Below are 23,210 nucleotides of genomic sequence, written 5' to 3'. Positions count from 1 at the left end.
TCAAATGGACAGTTCGTATCATCTGTAAGGTTCGCTGAGGGGGCAACACATGCATCAATCTAAGAAATAGATTATTTTGCCTGGATTAGCATAGTGATTAGCCTGTGACAGGTCTGTCCACCCACAAGGAGATCACTTCCGCCCAATGTCCTCGCAGGGCTGCTACGGCTGCCGTTCACCTTCGAAGTGATCCCACTTTGGCTCGGAGATCTCACTCTGCCTGTGATCTGTTAGATCCTTGTAACTGCCCTTCCCACAGCACCCCTCCTGCCACCTGACCGCAGACCATGAGGAGCTGATGTCTAAAGGCATGTCACCTGAGCAGGTGATCGATCACCCCTGTTGGTATCCCAGAGCAGGTGACCATTCATGATTGGCTAAATCAAGGCCATTCGGATCCAACTATACCCTGCGGCATCAGCATGCTATTTTACCCTGTCCTGCCTGACTTAAGATGCTTTAGGAATGATGTAACTTGGCAAATGAATCCAAAATAAAAAGCTTCGTAGATGATAATCTTAGATCGACTATAAGCGATGCCAATCAACCCATGAATGTAATGTTTCTCACATGCTGATTTTATAATTCGTGCCCAACTAATATAGTGGCTTTTTCAGGTTATTGAAATGAGCTTACAGGACCCTATTATCACACACACGTCAACTGCCATTCTGATAAATGCCATTGCCAAAGGCTTAGATTACTTTCTGTTCTCATTCCTAAAATGATCTGAAACAACATTTTGATGGTCATGTCGAACAGAGCAGTTCAGTCAGATTTAATTGAGCCAGATTAGGCTCAGACCATTAGGGAATAGTCCTATAATTCTCTTTAATCCCCCATTTGTTTCTGGATCATAATTAAAATAACATAGAAACAATTATATTAATATAGTTTGAGCTATATTCATCTGTATTGAACCTTTCAGTTTTTTGTCCAAACTGAAGAGATCTTCTTGTGATTTATTAGCTATTATTTGTGCATTTTCCTATATGACAATGAATTATACAATCTTAGAAATTTTACTGTATATTTTCTCTTCCAGGTTAGTGTTAAAACTTCTCTTTCCAGAAAACTTTTATCCTTATGTTTTGATTTCTTCCATCTTTTCTATATTTTCATTCTCCTGAGATATGTTATTTCTTTCCTTTGATTAGAATCACAGTGACCTCTTTTTTCCTCTCTTCCTTTCCTTAACTAATATCTCAAAGGTCTTTTAGGGATGCCTGGGTGGCTCAGGGCCTGATCCCGGGGTCCTGGGATCGAGTCCCACATGGGGCTCCCTGTGAAGACCCTGCTTCTCCCTCTGCCCATGTCTCTGCGTCTCTCATGAATAAATAAAATCTTCTTTTAAAAAAAGGTCTTTTAAACACTGACTAAACAACTGTATTAAAAATACTAACTACACACCATTTTTTAAGATTAACAGTGAAAATTTTCCAAAAATATGTGGTGAAGGGGCACCTAGGTGGCTCAGTCAATTAAGCATTTGACTATGGATTTCAGTTCAGGTCATGATCTCAGGGTCCTGGGATAGAGCCCCTTGCTGGGCTCCCCCTCAGTAGGGAGTTCACTTGTCTTCCTCTCCCTTTGCTCCTCCCCTTGCTTGCACCTCTTTCTCTCTCTCAAGTAAATAAATAGATCTTAAAAAAAAATCGTAGTCAAAGCGATGCATATTTTATCCTCTCTGGGATATTGGTTAATAGTTATCAACTGTTAAAATCAGCATTTCCCAATGTGATTTTATTCTGGGAAAACCTAGTCCTATAAAATGCTTCTAGAAAAAAACAAAGAGAAGGGTATTTTTTCATTTTCCTTTCTTTTCTGTTTTTTTTTTTACCCTAAGTATTAGTATTTTTTAACCTCTGCTTTAAGTTGCAATTAACAAAACTGAATTCAAACTGTTTCCAAAAATGAAGATATTTATTGGCTTTACTGATCGTTAAAGTCTAGAGGTGGGGCAGGCAAAATTTAGTTTGCCCAGGCCTCCAGCTCCATTTCTGGACTCTGCTCACATCTGCATGCTAAATTCTTCCCTCTTCTCTGCAAAATGACTACAGCAGATCCAGCCATCATTTGTATACATCACACTCTCCAGAGGATTAGAAAGAATCAGTATTCTTTAAAATTTCTGAGGTTTGTTCTTATTAGACCTTCTTAGGTCACATGTGATTACCCAAGCCAGTCATTGTGGAAGGGATAACATACTGATTGGCTTAGCCTAGATCCTTGTTCCTCTGTGGAGCCATAGGCAGTGTCAGCTTCCCTAGAATTCCAAGGCTGAAACCATACACTATTAATGCTGTAGAAGCAACTAACAGGTGTCAGGTGTCCACTATATACAAATTTGGGGAATACTGGCTTATACCCACTTCTTAGTTCAAGTACAGTCCTGAAAATGAGGAAGACTTCAAACCTAGAGAATAAGCATCAAGAAGAGAATAGCCCCCATGAAATTTATTATCACTAAAACTTAATAGAAGACTGTTGGCACAGAAACCCTATTAGGACAAAATTTATCTGTTATGCTCACTTTTCACTGCTGCCTTGAAGAGTGCTTAATATATTTTAAGTACTCAATAAATATCTATGGAATTAATGAAAGAACTGGTTTCCTGTGAAGGGCCTTTTATCTGAAAGCTTTGTTCTCTTACAGGGAAAGAGGATCCATAAAACTCTAAGTAAGCCCCTTCTGAAGAAATGGGCATGAGGAGGAGTGATTTTTTTTTTCACTTCTCCACGAGGTCTGGCTTTGTAGTTGCTGAGGTAGATCCTACTCTCCTTTATTTCGCCATCTATCCTCACCAAAACACTCATCTGCTGAAGGAATTAAGAGCCATGTATCCCTGCAACCTCAAATTTAATTCTGACATTCATTACACAAGGAGGAATGGAAAAAGGTGAAAAAAATACCAGAAACTGTTTCTGTCCTTTAAAAAACAGACACTAAAAACACGGCAAGATTATGAACTGTAGAGTCTCAAAGACTGGGGTTTTAACCCAGGTTATGCTCTTTACTGGTCACGTGACCTCAAGCAAATTACCTAAACTCTTTGAACCCCAATTTTCTCATCCGTAGAATGAAAATGATCTCCTCCTCATTCTTTACGGTGACAATCAAATGTAATAACATGGCAAAATGCTTAGTACAGGGGTCTTAGTACAGTGCCATACCACTCAGTGAAGGAATCATCATCATTATTAGCTCCATCATCCAAAAAACTTCAAATTGACTTAGTGGAACAGTTGAGTCAACTCAATAATCTTTCTAGGTGATGCTGAGGGCTCATCTATATGATATTGCTCTGGAAAAATTAAGGGTATTCGTAAGTCCTAAAGAAATTATGCCCCAGTATATACTATGTAGAGATAAAACTTATAGTTACCATACATGGAAACACTGAGGAATTTTGGATAATTTGAGTTGTTATCATTAGGCAGAAGAAGTCATATGAAGAAGCTATGGTTTTGAGGAGCATTTTAAAGATTAAAACTGGACAAGTAAGAAAAGGATACAAGCATTTCAAGTGGGGAAAGGTGTGGGTTGGAAGACCCACATATGGGGCTTTGTGGGCTATGACCACAAACAGGCCTGCGTGGTTGAAGCAGAGAGGTTGATTGAGAACATCAGAGGATGTTAGGGCAATTGGGGCAGGCGGTAACTGATGGGCAATTCACGGGACCAATACCAAGTTCTAGTTAATGACAAACGGCGACACTGTATATGATTCTGTGCATTGATTTGTCATTTCTCCTTCATTTTTCTATCTACATGGGATCTCAAAGATGAGCCATTCTTCCTTCTAGAGGTGGATACAACAGACCATTCTGCAAGCACTTTAAATCCATCCCCCCCAAAAAAAAATTATTTGGGAAACACAAACATCTTGTGACCTGGAACAGTCACTTAGGATTCTGACTCAGACTGGGAATCTGAGCAATGCTGTGCTAATGAGCCAGAACCAGGCCAGAAACATCTGGCTGCCCTACTTGATGGATCCTTGGCATGTTAAGTCATCAACAGGCCCTGTGAAGATAAGGTTGACTCTATCAGAAAATATCTAATATCTGTATGGGAAAAGAATTCTTTTGGAATGAAAACAAAGCAGGGTACCTGAATATGACATCGGGATTTCCCTACTTCACTCTATTTCTATTAGATGGGATGGGATGGGGACTGGGTGCTCAGGCCAACTTTCTAAGGCATTTGGTTGGCTAAAGGAGGCTATTTTTAAAAATTTGTTTAAAGGTTTTTTTTTGTTTTTTGTTTTTTTGAGAGAGAGAGAGAACAAGTGCGTGAGGGCAGAGGGATCATGACCTGAGCTGAAGGCATCATGCTTAACCAGCTGGCCACCCAGGTGCCCATAAAGGAGGCTATTTTTAACTCTAATCCCATATCCACACCAAACTACCTTCCAACTTCAATAGGGTTTCCAAATCCACTGTATTCCAGTCTCACTGTCAAGAGGTAGGTACCTGATTACCTCTAGATAGGCTGACCAAAAGATTAGATAATTCCCCAGAGAAAGGAAGTGAGGCTCCAGGACAGAGTCAGTATTCACAAATATGTTAACTACTTTGTGCCAATTACTCAGAAAGATACTAGGTCAAGACAATGACCCCCACCATCCTAACCATCACCTCAACCCTCAGTAATTTCATCTTACCTTGATGTTCCAACAATTATATATAGTCTAAATTCCACAGGCTGAGGTCATATTTATTTCCAACCCCAATTTCTCTAAAGTTCAGATCTGTATTTCCAACTGCAACTACCCATCAAAAATGTCCCCACTGGCTGTTCTGACAGTACGCTTAACACCAAAAACTTCACCTTGGTCCTCTTCCACCCACTCTATCTACAAGCCCATCTGGAACAATGAAACACACTGCTCATCTTCTGTAACCACTGTATTTGTTAACAGTGCCCTCACTAACAGGGCCTGAGCCAGAAATCCAACTCCCCACTGACTCATTTCTCTTTCTGTCCCCACATCCCACCTAAAGAGCAACCAAGGGAGTCACCTGGCTGGCTCAGCATTTTAGCGCCTGCCTTTGGCCCAGGGCGTGATCCTGGAGTCCTGGGATAGAGTCCCATGTCCGGCTTCCTGTATGGAGCCTTCTTCTCCCTCTACCTAGGTCTCTGCCTTTCTCTGTGTGTCTGTCATCAATACATAAAATAAAATCTTTAAAAAACAAACAAAAAAAGAGCAACCAAAGACTGTTGGCACTCTTGAATTTATCCTCTCCTCTCTTCTCCCACCACCCTCATCATCTGGAGACTGATGCCAAGATTTAACTGCCTCTAATTTTTTTCTCTCTTCCAATCCATCCTTTATAATGATTTCTACGTAATCTCTTTGGTTTTCTCCTTAGAGAGAGTCCTCCAAGACTAGCCATCTAATACAGAGATACCTCGTACTCCTTCACCAACCACTCAGACCCTCTGTTTCTGCTGCTAAGCAGCCCTTATTCCCTGCTGCATGCACCACCTCCACAGAATGCATCTTCCAGGCCTGTGCTCACTCATGGACCCTTGGCCTAGAAGTCTCTTCTCTCACTGTTGTGCTATTGTTGTTGTTGTTTGTAATCTGAATATATCCTATAAATAGTTCAAGGCCCAATCCCAGAGTCCCTGATGCCTGCTGGAAGAAAGAATGACTCTCTCCTCCATGATTCTATAGATTACTGCATTCCATTATCATATACTTATTAGAATTCATGGAGAAGGAACGCCTGGGTGGCTCAGCGGTTGTTTGGCTCAGGGCGTGATTCTGGGATCGAGTCCCACATCGAGCTTCCTGCATGGAGCCTGCTTCTCCTTCTGCCTGTGTCTCTGCCTCTCTCTGTATCTCATGAATAAATAAATAAAATATAAAAAAAAGAATTCATGGACAGCCGTGGTAAGACTTTAGTCATCTTTACATCCCAGCACCTATCTCATGCAGATACTTGATCAATGATGGTGAATTTCAATAGCAACTGTAGCTCTATTTCCAGAAGTTCATCTAACCATATGACCTAGGCCTTACCTTTAAAAGTAGCCAATAATCTAAGATGCTTTGTCTTTTGTTGGCAAGTAAGTACACAAAGACTTCTCTGGGTAGAGGTCATTCTCTGCCAATGTAAATGGTAGTATGATCATTCCTAGGTACATTGTTGGAACTCCATTTACTTGCTCAATCTCAAACAACAACAACTCAAGGTTTAAAAAAGCCCCCTTTGGAACAGCGATGATGCAGTTAACTGTGAGTGCCATTGCTCCTTCCTGAACTATGCCTTCTGCATTTATAATTAACATCTCTGTTGCTTTAGGGCACCTGAAACAGAAAAATAGTACATAACTGAAACATGTATTACATTCCAAGTGGAGATGGCATGTGTTAATCCATGAATAACCAAACATCAAATTAATATATTTTTAAAAGATTTTATTTATTTATTCATGAGAGACACACAGAGAGAGGCAGAGATGTAGGCAGAGGGAGAAGCAGGCTCCCTGTGAGGAGCCCGATGAGGGGCTCGATCCTGGGACGCCTGGATCATAACCTGAGCTGAAGAAAGATATTCAACCACTGAGCTACCCAGGTGCTCCTCAAATTAATATTTCAATAAGCAAATTGTTCTGTTCCTTTTCTTGTCTCAAAATGTTTACATTTTCCTCATTCACATAAAAAAGTAATAATTTATGGTATTTGAAAGATAACAAAGAGGGGTGCCTGGGTGGCTCAGTGGGTTAAGAGTTTGCCTTCAGCTCAGGTCATGATCCCGCGATCCTGGGATCATCCCACATTAGGCTCCCTGCTTAGCGGGGAGTCTGCTTCTCCCTCTGCTCCTCACCCCAATCGTTCTCTCTCTCTCTCTCCCTCAAGTAAATAATCTTTTTTTTTTCTAAAAAAGAGGGGCACCTGGGTGGCTCAGCTGTTGAGCATCTGCTTTCAGCTCAAGGTGTGATCCTGGGGTCTGGGACTGAGTCCCACGTTGGGCTCCCAGCAAGAAGCCTGCTTCTCCCCCTGCCTATGTCTCTGCTTCTCTGTGTCTCTCATGAATAAATAAAATCTTTAAAAAAAAGAAAGATAACAACGAGATAATGTCATTTATTTACTACACATGAACATCCTTGAGGAAATGGTGTTATCCTTTTTTAAGTTTATTTATTTTTTAGTCATCTCTACACCCAGGGTGGGGCTTAAACCTATAACTTCTAGATCAAGAATGGAATACTTCTCCAACTGAGCCAGCTGGGTGCCCCAGAAATAATGGTATCTTAAAAACTTGTTCAGAATTGGTAATTTTATATTTACATCTATTTTCTGAATCATATTACTTTTTTCCACTATCTTTGTAGTTCAGTGTGATAAATTCTCTCTCTGATAGCAGCTATTGATTAATGACGAGATATTAATGTCCTCATAAGAGGATGCCAATTATTACTAGTATCTGTGGAAGACAATGGTGCTGTATGTGACTAGAGAATGAGGAACGTCGTCTTGCTCAATCAGTTGTCAATGAGCTCATCAGCTAAATCTGATGGACTGACAGAGAACCCAAACATGAAGCAGGAACTATAATGCACTGACTAAGACAGTGTGTTGGTTTGCCCAGAGCAGTCAGATGAGGGAGGGCATCCAGCCAAGTCAAGAGATTCAGGCCAGACTCCAAATGAGCTTGAGCGAACAACAAGACAATATCTCTTATTTTCAACCCTGTGCAAATTATAAAAACAAGAGGATGTGGCATTATGGAATGTTCTCCCAAGCACCACCCGTTTAGCTGGGGATTGCCCAGTATGTAACCCAAAGCAAACAGTGGAGGAAGGACCCCAGCCCTCATCCCAGGGCCAGAATTTAGAAGGATCCACATTGACTCCGGTAACCTATGCTTTCCTCATTTAGCCAAGAGGTTTAGAATAGAGAACTTGTCACCTACCAAATATGACACTTTGATTTAGATCCTAGTCTTGAATCTGATTTGGATGCATCTTTAATCTCTGAATACCTCATTGTGAAAATAATACTCTCTCTTTTTTTAACATTTTATTTACTTATTCACAAGAGACACACAAAGAGAGGCAGAGACACAGGCAGAGAGAGAAGCAGGCTCCCTGCAGGGAGCCCGACGTGGGACTCGACCCCAGGATCCCAGGATCATGATCTGAGCCAAAGGCAGATGCTAAACCACTGAGCCAGCCAGGTGGCCCTGGAAGTTAAATTAAAAAAAAAAAAAGTCCTATCCAGCTTATACAACTGTGCACATCCAACGACATAACATATTTAAGTCCTTGTCAACCCCCAAGTGCTATGCAGAGGTAAGATAGAATTGTAGTACATCTACCAAGAAGACTGGCGTTCTTCTTTTGAATCATCAAATATTGATTGGACAACTATTATACCAGGCACTGTTCTTAGTGACCCCACGGACATAAATATCCTCCAGAAGTTTTCTTTCTCAAAAGGGGAGATTCAGGGGATGCCTGGGCGGCTCAGGGGTTGAGCGTCTGCCTTCGGCTCAGGGCGTGATCCCGGAGTCCCAGGATCAAGTCCCACATCGACCTCCCTAAATGGAGCCTGCTTCTCCCTCTGCCTGTGTCTGTCTGTCTGCCTCTCTCTCTCTCATGAATAAATAAAACCTTTTAAAAAGGGGGGGGGGAATTCAGACAACAAACACATAAACTCCATGCATTATATAGTATGTTGGAGAGTGGTAAATGCTATGGGAAACAAAATAAACCATGGTAAGGGGGGTTGGGAATGCAGAGGGCAAAGTAGGGGCTTCGATAGTTTCAGAAGAGTGAGCAAGTGACATTTGATGGAAGACCTGAAGGTAAGCAACTGGACTTGCAGTGAAGAGTTCTCAGCTGAGGGGAAGGACAATGCAGGAGAGGGCCAGGCAAGAAAGGAAAGCAGAGCGAGTGAGCAGGCCAAGCGGAGGAGAGGAGTTCAGAGAGAGAGCCACTGTTAAGACCGTGGAGGGCCTTTTTGTCCTTTGTAAGGTCCGTGGTTCTTACTGTGACCCAATCTGACTTCTGTTTTTAGAGGCTTCTTCTGGCTGCTAAATCGAGAACAGATTGTAGAATCAGGTAGGGAGGAAGGACTGAGTCAGAAGGCTCTGCAGGAGACCAGAGTGCGGCTTGGACCGGTGATAGTGGTGGGGAGGTTGAAAGTGGTCACTTTCTGGATATGTTTAAAGGTAGAGCTATCAGGGCTTCCCCACAAGTTAACTGTACAAAGAAATAGAGAAGATTCAAGGAAGATTCCCAGGGTTTGTGTCTGAGACACCAGAAAATAGAGTTGCCAGCCAACAGGTCTGTGCCAGTACAGAAGCGAGCTGGAAATCCTCCCCCTTTTCTCCTCCTAATTGCCAGGACATCTTCCTACAAATATATGGATAGTGTGGACAGAGGAGCAAAACTGAGATGGTCCTACTTGGTGACTGCTGGAAGGAGGGACTCACCACTTATAACATTACTTCTCTTTGGACCTCAGGTTCTCTGAATGTCACACAAGATGAATGGGTCAGCTGGATAACAGCAAAACATATTTTCAGTTGCTAAATTTGAGAACCCAGATGCTGCAACCAGTTCTTGTATTTTTCATGATTTTTGAAAATATCTATTTTCTTGAAAAAGCCTCAATAAGGAAATTCAATCTTCAAAGATACACTTTTTGGTGTAAAACAAAATGACCTTATGGTCCTAGTCTGAACTCCTAAAAAAAAAAATCTTAGCAAGATGGTAAGACATTAAAAACAAAACAAAACTACCATGTCCCGTAATTGTTTATACAGTACCTTGTCCAGGGAAGTGCATGGCTAATCGGGAAGTGCACTTCCTATGTCATACTTAATGGGAAGTTTAGCTCACAAGGTTAAATTACAGCAGCATTTTGTGTCACCGCGAAAATATTCCCTTTCCCTTTTCATGGCACATGGGAGGACTAGAAATGCTTCTAAGGCTGCCTGAAAGGACATTTGGCTCTTGTAGGTTCCCCCCAATACTTTTTCATTTCCCCTTAACAACAGCACTAGTGATGACATTGGTCCAGGAGGGTAAGAAGTTAGTGGAGAAGTAGAAAGACACCGCATTTACTATTCACAACCCGATGCCGCAGAGCACTGTAACACACACACACACACACACACACATTACCTCAAGTCTGCAGTCTCCCAAACTGTGTAACCTACACCTGTCACTGGGGAGCCTGGGTGGCTGGCTCAGTTGCTCAAGTGTGGGACTCTTGATTTCCTCTCAGGTCATGATCTCAGGGTTGGAGATCTAGCCCCCTCTGCCCCCTTCAGATAGATAGATAGATAGATAGATAGATAGATAGATAGATAGATAGATAGATAGATAGATAAATTGATTGGTTGATTGATTGATTGATTTTTAAAACCCCACCAAACCACACATCTCCCCTTCTCCACCGCACTCCATCAGGCCAGCAAAACACCACTATCAGCATCACGGGAGCTTGTACAGACTGAGTGCTAAGCATGTGCCAGGCTTGGCACCCACGGTTGGCATGACAACTCACTGGCCACCCACGCCACCCCATCAAGAAGAGTACCACTGCCATGTCCACTGTCAAGGAGGGGGAGTCACACCCAGGACCGCCTCCCCTCGAGCCCGAGGGCGCTGTGGAAGGGGTGTGGTTTGGGTGGAGACGGGAGGCACCTGTCTCTTGCTGCCACGCTGTCTTCTAAGCTCTCCACGCGCCCTCCTCGGCTTGAGGCCCAGACCAAACCTTCTCGGTCCGGACACTCGCATTCTGCACAGGGGCCACACCCGAACACAAAGCCCCGGGGCTCCTCCGCTGCCCGGCCCTGCCGGTTTTCCTAGCGGGTAGAGCAGAGCCTGGTATACTGTAGGCGCTCCATAAATACTTGTTGGGGAAACAGCCAGAAGGACGATCCAGAGGGTGAAGGAGGCGAACTGGGGGATGGGTGAAAAAGGGGGGCGCCTGGCGACGGCCCCAGAGGCCCCCCCCCGCTTGTTTGCAGGCTTGCACCGTGAGGGGCCACGCGTGTCCCCTCCTTCCTTCGCAGGGCGGGCGGCGGAGGGAAGACTGGGCTGCTGCCCAGAGTGCGCTGGGTGCTGCCCCAGGTGCTGCCCTGGGGGGTGCCCCGGGTGCCTTGGGTGTTGCCCTGGGTGCTGCCCCGGGTGCTGCCCTGCGGGGTGCCCCGGGTGCTGCCCTGGGGGGTGCCCCGGGTGCTGCCCCGGGTGCCCTAGGTGCTGCCCCGGGTGCTGCCCTGGGGGGTGCCCCGGGTGCCCTGGGTGCTGCCCGGGTGCTGCCCCGGGTGCTGCCCTGGGTGCTGCCCTGGGTGCTGCCCCGGGTACTCCGGGTGCTTCCCTGGGTGCTGCCCCAGGTGCTGCCCTGCGGGGTGCCCCGGGTGCTGCCCTAGGTGCTGCCCTGGTGCTGCCCTGGGTGTTGCCCTGGGTGCTGCCCCGGGTACTCTGGGTGCTTCCCTGGGTGCTGCCCCAGGTGCTGCCCTGCGGGGTGCCCCGGGTGCTGCCCTAGGTGCTGCCCTGGGTGCTGCCCCGGGTGCCCTAGGTGCTGCCCTGGGTGCTACCCTGGGTGCTGCCCTGGGGGGTGCCCCGGGTGCCCTGGGGGGGTGCCCTGTGTGCTGCCCCTGGTACTCTGGGTGCTTCCCTGGCTGCTGCCCTGGGTGTTGCCCTAGGTGCTGCCCTGGGTGCTGCCCTGGGGGGGTGCCCCGGGTGCTGCCCTAGGTGCTGCCCTGGTGCTGCCCTGGGTGTTGCCCTGGGTGCTGCCCCGGATACTCTGGGTGCTGCCCTGGGTGCTGCCCTGGGTGCTGCCCTGGGGGGTGCCCCGGGTGCCGCCCCAGGCGGGCGGGAGCGCTGAGAGCGGAGGTCGCGCTCCGAGGCCACCTTCCCGCTCCCACACCCGGCGCGCACGCTCCCCCTCGGACTCCCGGAGCGCATGCGCACTGCGCGCCCCCGCAGCCTGCTCGCCCCTGGCGCAGCCGCACCCCCATCCTCACAGGCTGACAGCCCCCTTCGGGCTCCGCGACACCCACGCGCTCAGGCTCCTACCCACGCTCGCACCCTGCCCCGGTCACGCACTGGCCGACCACGACCTCCGCCTCGCACGCGCCCCGGCTCGCGCGGTCACGTGCGCCCTCATTCTCACGCTCACGCACGCCTCCCACGCGCTTGCGCACACGCGGCCACGCAGAGGCCCCCTCCTCGCGCGCGCTCGCGCATGCGCACCCGTGGCGGCCAGGCGGCGGCCCCCAGCGCGGGCGCCAGGTGTGCGGGGGGCGTGGCCGCTCGCGGCGTCCTCAGGCTCGGGGCTCACTAGGATCCCGCGGAGGCGCCTGGTTTTACGGATCGGGGGATCCGGGAGGAGCAGAGGCCGCGAGCCAGAGAGAGACGCCAGGGAGGGCGCAAGGGCGCGGGGCTCCAGCTCCCGCATCCCCGTCTCGGGAGCGCCTCCCTCCGCTGCACCCACGGGTGGGCTCGGGGTTGACCTGGGCCCGGCCCCCAGCCGCGCATCCCGGAGCTCCCCATCCCAGCCCCGGGGGCCCGGGGGACACAGCGCAGGACGCTGTGGGCTGCACCTGCACGGGGGGGGGGGGGGGGGCGGGTCTTGGTGCTAGAAAGGCCTCCGTGAGCCCCCTCTTGCCACTGGGGAGCCTCTCTGAGCCTGTTTCCTTATCCGCAAACTGAGGACTCCAACAAATATTTATCTCCTACGACATGCCTGCCCTAGGCTGGGTGTTTGACGCCCGTGCCGAGGAAACCAAACAGACCCCGGTTCTGTCCAGCTGTCCAGCTGTCCAGCTGCAGCTGGCGGGCATCTGGGGAGGGGCATGTGCTCCACCCACCCGAGGACCTATGTCTTGATTACGTGGAGGCTTTCGAAGTAAAAGAATAAGCTGTTGCTTTTACCCACTTCAAATGTTCAGGGTGTAGGGGGATTAAAAGCAATCGCATTCCCTTTCTTCATCCCAGTGCCAGTTTGTGCCCCGTCATACCACGGGCCACATTAAACTGGGCTTTGTGAGCTTTGATATATAGGAAAACCCCACATGCCAGGAAGCGGACAAAAAGCAAAGGAGTAAATAATAAGAGTACCTACTTCACACGGTCTTTGTGAAAAATTAAAGATACATTAAAGAGCTTAACTCATACCCTGGCACGTAATAGGCGCTCAGTAAACGCTAGGTATCATTAGGAGATAGTATTACCTCGTCCCTAAGACCCCACGCCCCTGCACCAGAGGGGGGCTGAGTCCTGGCTCTGCCATCTTTAACTGTCTGACCTTGTAAGTCTTTGAACTTCATTAAGACAGGATTCTCATATAAGAAACAGCCATAATAAGGACATTTTATCTGGCAGATCAAATGAGGTCATGCACGCAAGTTTCCTCATTCAGAGGATGCGTGCTCAGGAGCTCAGGAGATGGTGGCTGTGAAGACTGGCATGCTGGAATGTCACCTGCTTCCTCTGGTGCAAAACGGACCAGCAGGGGCTGAGTGGCTGGCTCAGTCGGAGGAACACGAGACTCCTGATCTCCTGGCCCTGAGTGTGAGCCCCAGGTTGGGTTTAGAGATTACTAAACAAATAAATAAACCTTAAAAAAAAAAAAAAACAGACCAGCAAAACTGCAAGGTTTCTCCAGGCCAAAGAAGCATTGAAATTTAGGGCACAGTCCCAAGTAAGGAAGTGAGGTCTCTGAGGCAGGTGGAGAGGGGGCATGGGGAAATTGCCCTGGAAGACCTAGGTTGATGGGGGTGCCAAGGAGACAGGTACATCTGGAAAGGGAAGGCTAGAGAAACCTCACGTTGGGCACCAAGCTGCGAAGGAGTCTTGGAAGTGGAAACTCAGCTCGGAAAAGGTGTGTCATCTCAGAGAGATGATGGGACCCCTGCTCCAGCTCCATGGTTCCTCGCTGCAAAGCCCAATGCTCTGACACTTCATTCCCCAGCCTCAAGGCCACATGGACCTGCAGATCCTGGATAATAATAAAAACCAGAGCCACCCAGAGCTCTTCCCAGGCACCAGGCCTGGCGCTAAGCAGTCCTCAATTCCTCACAAGGATTGGAAGGTGGCATTTTCCTATCTCACAGACTCAGAATCTAAGATTCTTCGAACATTCTCCCTTGCTTCCTTTCAGTTCTTGCAAATAACCAAAGTAACTCTTCCCGGCTTTCGTGTGAGCCCTTGGGTGGCCCAGAACACATTCCCCATCTCTCTTTCCCAGGCCAACTGCCACTAATCCTGCAAGTCCCCTGCAGACTTCAGTTTTACCCATTTCTAAAGCCAAGTGGGTGTTTCTCTCATATTCATAGGACCTTTTGCAATTCACCGCCTCTGAGATGATTTGTTGATTCGTTTTAACCTTCCTGGAAACTCCCAAGGGACCTGTCTTGTGCAAGGCAATGCCTGTATGCCAGGAGCCTGGCATATAGTAGGCGCTCCATACCCGCTTTCCAACCACCAGCTGCTGAATGAGGCTCAGAGAGGTTAAGTTTTTCTCTTCAGGTTCCAGGATTAGTGGGGTAGGATTTGTCCGTTATTTCTCAACCCTCACCTGCATCAGAAGCAGAGGAAGCAGTTTCTCTTTGTTTAATTTTTAAGCTTGGGCCCCACACCATTAAATCAAGATCTCGAAGGCATGCATACTTTTATAACGCTGTCCAGGTGATTTTTGTAGATGACCAAGGTTGAACACCAAAAAGGGCTGGATCGCTAAAAACTACAGGGTTCACTCTTTTTGGCAGCAGTTAAAAAAAAAAAATCAAAAACCTGTCTTGAATTCCATTACCAAGCGGCTATTTCAGACCAAGGCTTTCAGCAAACTTTAGGCCGAGGGAAGTGCGGAATTCGTATGCGTGTGAATGATTCAGCCCTCCCCTTACGCTCCCAGCAACACCCTCCCCTAGCAAACAAAAACCACCAACTTTGAAAAAAGGTAGTTTTAAAAAAAAAAAAAAAGGCCAGCTCCAGGGGAACTGGAGAGGGAGGGAGGGAGGTGGAGCATTTGCTTCAATTATCCGGATAATTGTTCCCCACCTCAGGCCATTGTTACTGAAATGAAACAATATTCTATTGGATACAGTCTCGGCCTTTTCAGGCGCGCTCCCCGCAGGGCCTCGCACACGCTGGGCACCGAGTAGGCGCTCAATAAATTTCACCCTGATGACAGAGGAGAGCTTTAAGGCTGGGGGCAGGGATGCCTTGTTTAGGCCCAAGGATTTGGGGGCGGGCGAACATTCATGAAGGGGAAGTGGGGAGCAGAGGGGCTGTGTGCCATCCAGACTGTTCGGAGGGGACTGGGTTTTCCCCCAAAAAATTCAGAGCCAGACTCCTCAACGCCTTTCCCAGGAGCCCCCTCCCACCCCCCTTCTCCGAGGGCCGAATTGAACTCTTGCGCCTGTCGTCGCGAGCACAAAAGGCGAATTGAGGTTTCTCAAAGGCCCATCCGCTCTGAATAAACACGAGGGAGAAGCAAGACCTTTTTTTTTTTTTTTTTTTGGTGGTGATGGTGGGTGAGCCCGCGGCCGCTCGCCTGCGCTGCGTTCCAAGGAATATTCGGGGAGCTGAAAAGGGAGAGCCGGGCGCCCCTCTCCGCTCCGCCAGGCAGCGTAGGAATGCGGGGACTGACTCCTTCCTAAGTGCTCCCGCTTTGCTTTCATCCCGGGTCCAGGCTTTTCAGGAGGTGTGGGGGGGGGGGGGCTAGGGTCCTCCGAGGGTGTGTTCTTTGCTAATTGCAGCCTCGGCTTTAATGAGATTCTTTGAACTCCACCCAACCCCCCCCCCACCGCACCGTCCCCCCCCCCCCCGCAGCCCCAGGCCGGTCTGCAGGTGACAGCCCTAACCGGGGATCCTCGTTTTCCACCCCGGCTACACATCCTGTGAACAATCGCCCCTGGGGCTCCTGAAAGGAGAGCGAGCGCCCCATTTCTGCTGAATGCACGTCTCGGTCCCTCCGAGGCTGGCGCGCTTTTTGATGGCCACAATGCGAGTTACGCCCCAAGAGTGTCCCTTTGGTCAGATCGACAACGCTTGGCTTCACGTTTGCAAGTTAAACGGGCAGAAACCCGGCTGAAACTCCCACGCCAGACGCCGGCGAACGTTTCCCTCCGCCCTGCTCGGGGCAGAACTGGGGAATCGGTCTGGGGTGGAGGGGGGGTGAGCCGGGTGGGCAGGAAGGAGGGAGGGAGGGGGTTGTCAGGAGGCGGCGCGGGAAAAAGAGTCCCGATTCTAAGCCACCATCTAGAAGAAAGGGGGGGGGGAGGACCATATTCTCCAGCTTATCCCTCCTGTTTGTATTTTTGTTTTATTTTTTTCCTTTTGCTTTGTTGGCAGCTTTACCCAGCGAGGCCCCCCCCTCCCCATTAAATAAGTAAATAAAATGAGAGCGTTTTCTCCTTGTCTTCACCTAGGTGGCTGCTTTCCTCCAGCCGCGGAAAATGTGACTCCTTCATAAAATCAAAATTTATGATTATTCAAATGTTGGGGACTGTGAAAAGAGAGGAAGAAAGAGAGAAAATTAATATTGCAGCTGTTCTTCTGATTAATGAGAGATAATTGCTCATGAAAAGTCACCCCTGTGGCATTTTGTTGTCTCCTGGATCTTTGTTCTTTTCCACTATTATTGAGGACTTTCTTGAAGACTAAGCGGTTCTTTTCAATTTTTGGGTATTCAGAAAGGGTTGCCTGGTTACAGAGAATGGGGAAATCTCGGGCTATATCGGGTAAGATGTGCCACAGACAGCAATATCACAATGCCACTCGGAGAAAAGGATGGATACAAGTTAACGATGCGCTTTCAATAAAACATTCATAGACTTGTTCACGCTTTGATAATGACCTCATTAAAGGGAGCTGGGGGCAAGTAAGTCCTGTCTCCTGTTTGTGTTCGGCTAACAAAACCCAGCTTTGAGATCATTCATCGCTTTGGAAACTAATATGAAATCAATGTAAGAGGAGCAAATAAATCCGAGGCCGCCCCGCCAACTCCTGGGCTGTCCCGCCCTGCTTGCCGCCTCCGTTTGGGGCAGGAGAACCGTGTGGGCAAACGCTAAAAATGAGAGAAAAAAGGACTAGGGATGGGGAGGTGGTGGGGGGAGCTGTTAGGGAGGGGGGGACGGGTGCAGAGGGAAGGGCAATGTGGGAGTTACAGCCAATAAAACAGCTAAGCACATCAATAGGTCAGAACTCCAGGGCCTGTGGAATAAGCAATGCTAAGTCCACATTCTTTGCTTTCCCTGACTTTGCCCATGAAAGGAAACAGAAAGAGTGAGAAACAAGAGGGGAAGGTGGGGTCCAGGTCAGGTGTGATCCCAGATGGGGGGGAAGTATTGGAAGACTTCTTGAAAGCTACAACGGAGAATTCACATCTCAAGGTTGAGCAAGGAGGAAGCTGCTCATCCAGGCTCAAGTTGGAGAGTCCCAGGGCAAGAAGGGGGCCCCTCCAAACTGCCTTTTTTTCTCTCTCTCTCTTTCTCATTTGAGGGTTAGGGTGGGGTACCCTGACTGTATGTGTTAGGGGGAGTGGAGGGGGTACAACTGTGCTACCTTCGTATTTGTGACACCGTCTTGCGCTCAAGGAAGACAAAGCCATCCCCTGTCATCCCAGCAAGAGGGAGGAAGTCAAAGGATCCCCCTGCCCCTTTAGAAGAACTAATTTTCTCCTTGAATTATGAAAGTAATGGCTTAGGTAACAGCCTGTACTCTGTACCCGACTGCTTAATACCAAATAAATCCTTCCACGTGGCTCCCCGAGTCGTGGCAATTAGAGCTCATTATAGGCTCATAAGAGCTCTCATTTCAGGGATTACTTAATGGACGATGAAATTTTATCGGACAGAATCAGTGAGAAATAAAATTGTGTGGCAGCGGGGGCACACTGACAGGCTGCTCAGGGGTCCCCTTCTGCTTTGAGCGGTTTCAAGGAGCTGCTGTCCTGGGCAAGGGTCTGACTGGGCCGGCGGCCACATAGCTGCTCAGGATCCTGAAGGATAGGCTTCCTTTGGGGGTGGGGGGTGGCACAGGAGGCACAGTGGGGCCAACTTCTGGAGATGGGGCTGGAGTAGAGAAAGGAGAGAAAGACTGAGAGATCCAAAGAGAACTAATAAGGAGAATCTGAGAGCCTCCCAATGGTGGAACATGACCCCAAAATATTCACTGGTGGTGGGCTTAAGCGATTTATTTCTTAAATTTTTAAAAATTTCTATTGTAATTCCACTTAGCATACAATGTTATATTAGTTTCAGTTGCACCATATAGTGATTTAACACTTCCATACATCGCCCTGTGCTCATCGTGATGGCTCAAGCAATTTACCTAAGTCCTCTCTCATAGGCAAGTTTCCCGGACGTGGTCTGCTTTCTGCCTCCAGTCTGCCCCCCTTGCAGCCCTAGGCAACCCCATGGGCCTCTCATTTTTCTCAAAATTCCTTCCCACTCCAATTGGATGTTTCCATCCTTAGACATAAATTAAATTAGTTGCTCAAGCTTCATGATTAGGATTCTCTAAAGTAAAATGGTCCTCACATAAGCGCAAATTCCAGCACATTAGCATGGGGAGTTCTTTCCGTGAGCATACCCAGAACCACTGGGAACACAGTGACCCAAACTGTAAGCCCCATACAGACCTCAGATAACCTTCTACCCAACCCAGAAGAGGAAAAAAAAAAAAAAAAGGAAACGGAAAACCCAATACCTTCTTTGAGCACTTGCAAAGTAAGCTGAACAAATACAGCTAAGTATAGATTATATAAATTATAGAGATATATACACATATATCTATACACACACACACACTTGCAAAGGGAACGGGGAAGTCATGTCTCCTATTTGAACACCCATTAAGCATCTCTTAGTGGTTGAGCTTGCAGTCTTCCTGGGGACTACCTGCATTCTCCTGACACGAGCCAGGGCGGGTGGGCAGGCAGGCTGGGTTGAGGCTGAGCGTCTGTGATGGCTGCATCGGCAAACCTTGTGGTACAAAAGTAGTTACAGCTGAGCTGCCCTGAGTTAAGCCCTGAGACTCCTTAATTGTTGTCACAAGATGTTGGATTAGCACATTTCTGGAATAGCTGTCTGTTTACACTCTGGAGACCCACCGTCCACTAACCGCTTTCTAATTGAATTCTAATCACATTCAAATAGCTCAATAACCAGCCTCAGCTGCAATTCATAAAACTTTAATTGCCATCCATAAATCCTGGGCTCCCCAGAGCGGGGCGTCCCTACAACCCAATTACACTTCTCTAGCAAGCCAAAGAAACGGTCCCAGAGATGAAAAAGGGACAAGGAGAGACGGACAGAGGACAGAGAGATAGCCATGCTCCAGCTGAGAAGCTGGTGCTCCTCTAGGATTTGGCCACTTGGTTCTCAGAAGTGGAGGGAGTCCTGTCCCCAAGTTTCTTAACACCATTGTGAACTCAGGCCTGCAGTCGGCTGTTTTGGGAAAAGGAGCAGACTTGTAGCTGTTGCTCACCCTCCCTGCTCCAACAAGATTTTCTACAGGGAGGAAGAAAGAGAACGCTGTCACCTCTGCCACCTTACCTTCCCCAAAGTTCAACGGTCCCTATCTTGGCCGCTACCTTCCCTCACAGAGCCGCTAAAGCACAAGTCTCCTGCTGGAGCCTGTGCCCCACAGATTTCCTTTACCAAGCCACTTCTCCCATCCTGAGGCAGGATTCCTTGAGTGGCTCAAATTCCTTCAACCTCTTTCAGCTTTTAAAGGGGTGCCGGCCGACGGGGTTGGGGAGGGGGGAGAGTGTTGCTTGGTTAGCCTGCCAGCTGCTCAAGATCTGTAAAATATAAAGGGGCAGAAAAGCACAGGACCCCAGAGCAAAGGCAGGCTTCCCGCCCCCCCCCCAAGCCGGCGTGGTCTCCAGGAGGGCTGGGGGTGTGGGTCCTCTCTCCAAAATCATTGGGATGGAGTGTGCAGGGCTGTCCTGGAAATGCATCGGCTTGGAGAATGGAGAGTGGCTCTTCGACGGGTCTGTCCGCCGAAGGGTGCCCGGCCGACTACAAAGGAGCACAAGGAAGTGTCTTTGATCTGAGTGGCCCCAAGAAAGCCCCAAGTGCAAAGGCATTTTGGAGCTTCTCAAGCATTAGGATGAAAAGCCCCCGCAGCTTCTTAGCTGGGAGGCTTCACTGGTGCACCCCGGCTCCGCCACGAACTGACCACCTGAACGGCTTTGGCTAAGTCCAAATGCTGGGGGACCGCGTGTGTGTGCGCGCGCGCGCATCCGTGGTGCACGCCGGGGTGCGGGACTGGGCCGCTGTCCACACAATCGTGCTCCAAACCGCAGGCCCCACACTCTCCTGCGCCTCAGCAGAGGCTGACACGGAGGAGAGGGAGCGTCGGGCATCCCCACCGAAAGACCTCAAGGTCCCCACCTGGTGCGCTTTTTGGCTGGGGGGCGTGGGGAAGAGTTGGGTTGGGGCCCAGGCTAGGGAAAGGGGCCGGAGGGAGGATGCGGCTCCGATTTCCCGAGAAAGCGTGGAGAAAGAGGGGGGAGGAGGCCGGCCTCCCTGCGAAATTAACAAAACCTACACTTTGCAAAGTCTCCCCCATCCCCCTCCTCCGAGTTCTTCCCTGCCGCGCGCCCGCCCCTCCTCGCCGCTTCTGTTGTGACTCGGGCAGCCTATCCCGAGGGTGGGGAGCTGCCGGGAGCCCGAGCCGAGCGGTGCTCCGCAGCATCACGTGCCGGGGTGGGGGCTATAAAATCCCGGAGCCGGGGCGCCGGGCGGGGGACGTGAGGACCAGCCCTCTCCAGGGACCCCTTTGTTCGCCGCCCAGACGCCGAGCACCTCCGCGTCCCCGAGGGCCGGACCGCCCGCGTCCGCGCCGCGCCCCGGGCAGAGCTCCGGCCGCAGAGGGGAGGGGGCGCCGCCGCCGCCGGGTCCCCCCCGGTCCCCCCCACCCCCCTCGGCATGTCGCGCTCCTTCTATGTCGACTCGCTCATCATCAAGGACTCGTCGCGGCCCGCGCCCTCGCTGCCCGAGCCGCACCCCGGGCCAGATTTCTTCATCCCGCTGGGCATGCCGTCCCCGCTGGTGATGTCGGTGTCTGGGCCCGGCTGCCCGTCCCGCAAGAGCGGCGCGTTCTGCGTTTGCCCGCTCTGCGTCACTTCGCACCTGCACTCCTCGCGCGGGCCCGCGGGCTCGGGCGGCGGCGGGGCCGCGGGGGCCGGGAGCGCGGGAGCCGGGGGTGGCGGGGCGCCGGGGGGCGCCGGGGCCCTGCCTCTGCTCAAGGGTCAGTTCTCTTCGGGTCCCGGGGACGCGCAGTTCTGCCCGCGCGTGAGCCACGCGCACCATCACCACCACCCGCCGCAGCACCACCATCACCACCACCAGCCCCAGCAGCCGGGCTCTGCCGCCGCCGCTGCGGCCGCGGCGGCGGCGGCCGCGGCGGCCGCGGCGGCCTTGGGGCATCCTCAGCACCACGCACCTGTCTGTGCCGCCACCACCTACAACGTGGGGGACCCGCGGAGATTCCACTGCCTCACCATGGGTAGGGCGGGGGCTCCGGGCACCTGCGCGCCGCGCCTTCTGGGCCCCCAGGAGCAAACTTTCCGCCTCCAGTGGAGGAAGTGGCAGCCCGGGGGGCGGTGGGGGGGGGAGGTGGGGGGGAGGAGGGAGGAGGGGCTTTATGTGTAAGTGTGGAGTCGTCCCCAGAAGTTCAACGAAGGGGGAGGTTGGCTTTCGAACCTCTCCAAGCAGCTGGAGTGCGCGCCCTCGCGGGACCCGGTGTCCGAGCCTTGCGGGCTATGGGGGGGGGGGGGGCTCTGGGACCCCGACCTGGAGGGTTGAGAACCCCGAGGCTAATCGGGCGGAGGCTCGGGGTGGGTCTCCTTGAACTTCAGCGCGGCGATCCGTCGTCGGGGCTGGCTGGAGCGTGGCGATCCTTTTGGCTAAGCCTGCCTGCGTCCCCGCCGGGCTTGGAGGGAGACCACGGGACAGCGCAAGTCCCCACCCCGCCTTTCAGCCTCTGACTTTACGTCTCACACATCAAAGGCCTTCACTCGCCGAGGGCGTCTCTATCCTGTCCTCCCCCACCCCCGCCCCTCGCTGGGGCACGGAGAGCCTCGGAATGGGACAGGGTGCGGGATGGATACAGGGGTCCGGCTGGGCGTCGAGGGTGGGTCCTTCCCCAGGGCTGGCACGTGGGGATGGGACCACCCGAGAACTCTCTCTCTCTGCCCTGTCTTGGCCGGTCTGCAGGGGGCTCGGACGCCAGCCAGGTGCCCAACGGCAAGAGGATGAGGACGGCGTTCACCAGCACGCAGCTCCTGGAGCTGGAGCGGGAATTCTCTTCCAACATGTACCTGTCTCGACTCCGGAGGATCGAAATCGCGACCTACCTGAACCTGTCGGAGAAGCAGGTGAAAATCTGGTTTCAGAACCGCCGGGTGAAGCATAAGAAAGAAGGGAAGGGCACCCAGAGGAACAGTCACGCGGGCTGCAAGTGTGTCGGCAGCCAGGCGCACTACGCGCGCTCCGAGGATGAGGACTCCTTGTCGCCGGCCTCGGCCAACGATGACAAGGAGATTTCCCCCCTATGAGGGGGCCACCTGCCTCCTTCTCACCGCACGCCCCTGGCACCCCCCACTCACCAACGCAGCGGGCGTCCGGGGCCCAAACCCTCGCCCTGCCGTGGTCCCATCCGGAGAAGGACCGAGCCTACCTAGTCTTCTTGGGGCGTCCATGCCCAGCCTGACCCTTCAAGTCTCCTCTTTGACCTGTTTGTTTGAAACTCCGCTCCAAGCGATAGGTCTTTTTTTTTTTTAATGTAAATAATCTAGATTCAACTCAGCCCTGTCCTATAACAGAGAGGGGGGAGGAAAACACACGGTTGGTTGAAGTTTAGCACTGTGTGGGGGTTTTTGAAAGCACATGTCCTTTCCCCTTCCCTACTGTCTTTCAGAACCTAAGAAGAATACGGGGTTTTTTTGGTTATTTTCTGTTGTTGTTGTTGCTGTTGTTTCTTTTAATGGGAGTATTGAGTTGCAAATAATTTAGAAAATTAAACCCTGTAGGTCTCGCTTTCTGAAAAATTTGCCTGGGGAGAGATTGGAATTCAAGGAGTCCCTTTGTATGTGAATAGTTTTATATAAAATTTATATTTATATTTATTTAAATAAATGAAACAAAATCAAGGTTTTAAATTTGTGGTGTTTGTTCTCACCGGCTCTCTCCATCTCCCCCTGGCTCAAAACTAGAGAAAG

At 50.4% G+C, this 23,210-nt stretch overlaps 1 protein-coding gene across 1 annotated transcript; it reads left to right on the top strand.

Annotated features, from left to right (window-relative positions):
* Positions 1 to 20,916: 20,916 nt before the first annotated feature.
* On the top strand, positions 20,917 to 22,558 carry GSX2 (GS homeobox 2). Its single transcript, XM_055341148.1, has 2 exons — positions 20,917 to 21,496; positions 22,207 to 22,558. Exons 1-2 carry the CDS (start codon positions 20,917 to 20,919, stop codon positions 22,545 to 22,547), a joined length of 921 nt encoding a protein of 306 aa, XP_055197123.1. The 3' UTR covers positions 22,548 to 22,558.
* The last annotated feature ends 652 nt before the right edge of the window (positions 22,559 to 23,210 follow it).

This window comes from Nyctereutes procyonoides, unplaced genomic scaffold (assembly GCF_905146905.1).
Source record: "Nyctereutes procyonoides isolate TBG_1078 unplaced genomic scaffold, NYPRO_anot_genome, whole genome shotgun sequence".
Taxonomy (NCBI): Eukaryota; Metazoa; Chordata; class Mammalia; order Carnivora; family Canidae; genus Nyctereutes; species Nyctereutes procyonoides.
This window is presented reverse-complemented; position numbering and strand designations above follow the sequence as displayed.

Bases quoted from the DNA above. Each gene is read 5' to 3' on its own strand.
- GSX2 (XM_055341148.1), top strand. From the start codon at position 20,917: ATGTCGCGCTCCTTCTATGTCGACTCGCTCATCATCAAGGACTCGTCG. The intron at 21,497-22,206 runs GTAGGGCGGGGG...GCCGGTCTGCAG, and splicing joins ATTCCACTGCCTCACCATGG to GGGGCTCGGACGCCAGCCAG.